The sequence below is a fragment of the Phocoena phocoena genome, chromosome 5, assembly GCF_963924675.1.
Source record: "Phocoena phocoena chromosome 5, mPhoPho1.1, whole genome shotgun sequence".
Lineage (NCBI taxonomy): Eukaryota > Metazoa > Chordata > Mammalia > Artiodactyla > Phocoenidae > Phocoena > Phocoena phocoena.
This window is the reverse complement of record NC_089223.1, coordinates 55,602,846-55,607,900: the sequence shown is the minus strand read 5'-3', so window position 1 is coordinate 55,607,900 and position 5,055 is coordinate 55,602,846. Positions and strand designations below refer to the sequence as shown.

The 5,055-nt window shown below is 38.7% G+C and overlaps 1 protein-coding gene across 2 annotated transcripts; it reads left to right on the top strand.

Moving 5' to 3' along the window:
- Positions 1-1,400: 1,400 nt before the first annotated feature.
- LOC136123514 (large ribosomal subunit protein eL15-like) lies at positions 1,401-2,015 on the top strand. Of its 2 annotated transcripts, XM_065877793.1 has the most exons (2): positions 1,401-1,760; positions 1,860-2,015. In XM_065877793.1, exons 1-2 carry the CDS (start codon positions 1,401-1,403, stop codon positions 2,013-2,015), a joined length of 516 nt encoding a protein of 171 aa, XP_065733865.1. The 2 variants fall into 2 exon arrangements, with proteins under 2 accessions (XP_065733865.1, XP_065733864.1); XM_065877792.1 differs by having other exon boundaries at positions 1,401-2,015.
- The last annotated feature ends 3,040 nt before the right edge of the window (positions 2,016-5,055 follow it).

The window sequence follows — 5,055 nt, the reverse complement described above, 5'->3', positions numbered from 1 at the left end:
TCAGTACCACCAACACTTCAACTAGGTTCATGTATGCCCTTCCGCGGTGTTCCACACCTCAATGTACTAGGCACATATCTGGTACATTGAAGCCAGAAGCTAATGATTATTTATCTTTTCTTTAATACTTTGGTAAAGGTACTTTTACCCCTCACCCCAATTCTACCAAATTTTTGGTAAAACCACTGCTGTAGATTTAAATTACAGATTACTTTTTTCTTCCTAGTAACTACACATAAGTTCATGAGGTGGGCTGGTGAAGGATTCGAGTGACAAACCACATAGCACTAAAAACCACATAGCGTTTCTTCTCTCCAAGCCTAACACTCTTATGGAGTCAAGTTTAATCCCACCAAATTCATCTTTACTTAAAACATTAATAAAACAATTTGTGCCAAACACTATCATAAATACTTTATAACATTAACCTATTTAATTCTTATTCCAAATCTAAGAATCAGGTACTCTTATTAGCCACATTTCACTGATGAGAAAACCGCAGCAGAGAAAGGTTAACTTGTTCTAGGTAACACAACTAATAAAAGAAAGATTCAAGCTTCAAACCCAGGCATGCTGGCTCCAGCTCTGTGCTCTTAACTGCTCCATATTAAGGCAGGCTGCCTCTCTCTTCACGGAAAGCAACTCAGTATCTCATGTAAATATACAGCCGGTAAACCTGATCTACATTCCATGTTAGTCTGAAACTGCAGCCCCCTACAGAGACATCATGCCCTTGAATTGACTTCAGTCATACGAAATTGACCACATATATTCATCAATGCTTATCTTTTTGTTTCAAAGCGTAGGTGATTGCTCAGATGCATATTATCATCTTTTTCCTTTTATTTCTGAACATTCCTCTTCTAATTGTATTATCTTATTTTTGTTCAATGCTAGGCAGGTAGCATAGAATAGAATTTAAGAACATGGATTTTGCAGCCAGGCTATCTGAGTATGAATCCAGACTAACACTTTTTGTGTGACCTTAGGCAATTTACTTACCCTTTTTGTGGCTCAGTTTTCCCATATGTAAAGTATGAATAATAATAGAACTTACTTTTTAGGGTTAATATGTTAATTAAATTATTTTAAAGTGTGTATAACACCCAAACAGTCCCTAGCATGTGGTAAGCATTAGGACAGTGTATGCGCTGTATAAAACTTGTATAGTCTGCTACCGTTTTTTATGCTGTTAGTTTGATCTTTGCTAACTATTGAACAATTATTATTCATACTTTTTTGTAATTTTAGAGGTGCACAGTTTATTCCCTAAGTCTCATAAGTATAATAAAACAACAGACTACCTATTAAACCCGTTTACTCATACATTGTTGAGAAGAAGCCGGTTAAAAGGTAAAGACTTGCCTTTCCGTTTGGCGGCAGCCATCAGGTGAGCCGAGATGGGCGCTTACAAGTACATCCAGGAGCTGTGGAGGAAGAAGCAGTCGGACGTGATGCGCTTTCTGCTCAGGGTGCGCTGCTGGCAGTACCGCCAGCTCTTGGCGCTGCACCGGGCCCCGCGCCCCACCCGGCCCGACAAGGCGCGCAGGCTGGGCTACAAGGCCAAGACAGGTTATGTGATATATCGGGTTCGCGTGCGCCGCGGTGGCCGCAAACACCCGGTCCCGAAGGGCGCTACCTACGGCAAGCCCGTCCACCATGGCATCAACCAGCTCAGGATTGACCGGAGCCTTAAGTCTGTTGCCGAGGAGCGAGCGGAGCGCCACTGTGGGGCCCTGAGGATCCTGAATTCTTACTGGGTGGGTGAAGATTCTACGTACAAATTTTTTGAGGTTATCCTCATTGATCCCTTCCATAAAGCTATCAGAAGAAACCCTGACACCCAGTGGATCACCAAGCCAGTCCACAAGCACAGGGAGATGCGGGGTCTGACGTCTGCAGGCAGGAAGAGCCGCGGCCTCGGCAAGGGCCACAAGTTCCACCACACGATCGGTGGTTCTCGCCGCGCAGGCTGGAGAAGGCGCAATACTCTCCAGCTCCACCGCTACCGCTAATATAAGTAATGTTTGTAAAATCCTTACCTAATAAACAGTTTAGGACATCCACGTCTGCTTAAAAGTGTTTTTTAATCTGTCTGTTAAAACTAGTTGTCTGCAGATTGCTTCATTGAATGCATTGTCAAATTCTGAAAGTTGAAGTGCAATAATGTTTGAAGATTTTAAGTGATGGTGTGTCTTGTTTCTAATAAGGGAAAAATGCCTTTGTTTTTTGCTTTATTAGGCAGTTGATATGTCCGTGTTTAAAATGCTGTCTGGTAACAATAGGTGTAAAATTCTGTAAAAGAGGAGCGCAGAAACTAGCCATGTAGATTTGTTGGTGCATGTGATGAAACCTACAGCTTTATTGGGGTGATGCAATGCTCTGCTGGTTTACTCTAAAGTGGCTGTTTTATGGAATTTGGCAAGGAAAAACTTTAAATTGGGTTTTCCTTGGAAATGTGAAGGATGTCGTGATCCTTTATCATGATCATAATGCCGAAAAATAAAGTTGACTAGGGCCCACGTTTTTAGACTTAATTTGCTACTCCATATATGTAACTGCTGCTGCCAAAAGGCAGAAAGTAAAGGAATGCCACCATTTTTTAAGAGAATTAAATAAACCTGTTGCAAGATGTTTCTCTTACAAATTGAAACAAATCCTGGTTAACCTAAATTAAATTGCCTTGACCTCGATGGTACCACTGAAGTTCCCATAAAAGGTGGGAGCTCCTGGTTCAATCCCGTGACTCTGATCTGTAGAATACTTAACTTCATGCAAAATAGTCATGGTATTTACACTAGTGTATATTGAAAGTGATGGAAATTGAACATTGGGTAAATGAGGAGGGAGTTTTTAACCCTAAGGTTTGTAAGCTAGTGATGCTACGATTGGGAAATTGCTGTTCATAGGGTCCCTTTCAAGTGTGGGAGGATAGAAGGGGCTTGGATCAAATTTTTAAATGTTTTATTTTTAGTATTATTTTGTGACCCATTATGAAATCTAAGCCACCTTGGGGAGAATTGGGTTGGTTTTATTTAAAAGTAACATTGCTAAGTCTAATCAGTGTTATCTTGGGTCAAGCCACTTTATCCATTCCCATAAGGCTACTAAGAAGAGTCGTGTCGTTGGTGTCAATACAAGTTCAGTTGGTTTCCGGAAAAAAAAAAAGGTAAAGACTTAAAAACTGGAATATAACACAATTTTTTCTGGGTTGGTGCTAGCTCTAATTCTGTGTAATTCCACCCAGACTTTAGATTTCTTTCTAATTATATGGGAAGCACACCACTAAATTACAAATATTTCTGAGAGTAAAATACCAATGAGATATTGGAAATTTTGATGGACTTTTTAAACTTTTTGGCTAATGCACACATAGACAAAGAATCAAACATATTTAAATATTCCAAAAAAATAGCTCATGGCTCATATTTCCATGCATTTTAGCCACTTAACATATAATTGGTTGACTTTTGAAATGACAGGCCAAATCATTTATACTTTTTTCATAGCATATGTAAACATTGGTATAGAACATTTAATTTCTCATGGAGATATAATTGAGTGGTATTTTAAAACTCTGATAAAGTAATAGGATTTGATCACATGTTATTACTAATGTGTTTACAAACTGAGGTCAAATGTAAGCTGATTAGTCAAATTATAGCTAATATTGTTATAATCCTGTGCTATTTAGAAATGTCAACTGAGCAGTAACTTAAAAAAATTGACACTCCATTTTCTTATCTTTCTTTTAAATGTCATACCAAAGAGCTAAATAGATGTGGGCCAGAGGGTATTTTGAGTTGTTTTCAGACTAAGGTTTTTATATACCAAAGTCAGTATGTATTTTGGCCTCATTTATGTGATAACATATCACCTTATTTCAAAGAAACTTAGAATGCAAACAAGTTGAAACAGAGCGTAAGAGAGAACGATCTAAAGATGCTGACAGTGAAAAAGATGAGAGAGCTTAATGCTTCCAATACTGGTTCCTAGGCCACTCAAGCTCCTATGTCAGTTCCCCAATGTACATTCAACTGGATAGACTGGTAGAAGCCATTGTCCTTTGGTATGTCCTTTATTTTTTCATATTATTCAACACTTTCAGATTCAGGTTTCAGATTCAGATTCTGGCTCTGAGAGCTCCTGACATACATTTACCAGATTTCCATGAGTAATGAAACTCCCTTTATTCATGCAACATATATTTATTGAAATGTTAGTAACTGACAGTCTCTGTGCTGGGTTCTGAGATAGTCCCTACTATAGAAATGCTTATAGATCACTGAGGAATATATACAAGTTCACAGTCACAGTCACTGTAATAACTTCATGTCAGAAATATCTATAAGATGTGATGGAAGCTCATGGGAGTGGTTCCCAATTCAGAGGGGGGCACTTAGAGAAGGAATCTGGAGGAAGGAGAGACAACTCACCTGAGGTCTGAAGTACTGACAAGAGTTAGCTGAGAGTCTAAAGAGTGTAGCTGAGAGTCTGAAGAGTGTACTATCAACAAACACATGCTTTGGAGTAATTGAATCTCAGTTCTACCAACAATAGGTTATGTAAACTTGGCAGGGAAACCATACAGAGTTGTGCAAGGTGTCCATTATACCATGGTCTCTGGTTGAGGGAACAAGTCATGATGAAAACCAACCAAAGCTCTAGTTACTAACCCATAAGCCATGGAAAGACCTGTGACTGCTTAGAGAGGACACATTTTCTAATTCACAGGGACACTAGGGGCTAAAGACAGATCCGATGTTGGTTTAGTGACTTAACTTCATTAGCCCTCCATTATCTAAAATGTAGGTTATAATGGTAACTATTATATTACATAGTGTCATGAAGATTATATGAAAAAATTCCTATAATTTGCTTTGTAGCTAGGAACAGAACAATAAGTGGTATTGTCATCACTAGAAAAGATGAAAATGGGAAGATAAACATGGATAAAAGTCCAACACCAATATCCTTCCACAGTGAAGTCTTACAATATGAAAAAGAAAAAAAAAAGATCAAATATTCTGAGATATGGGACAATCACAAACATGA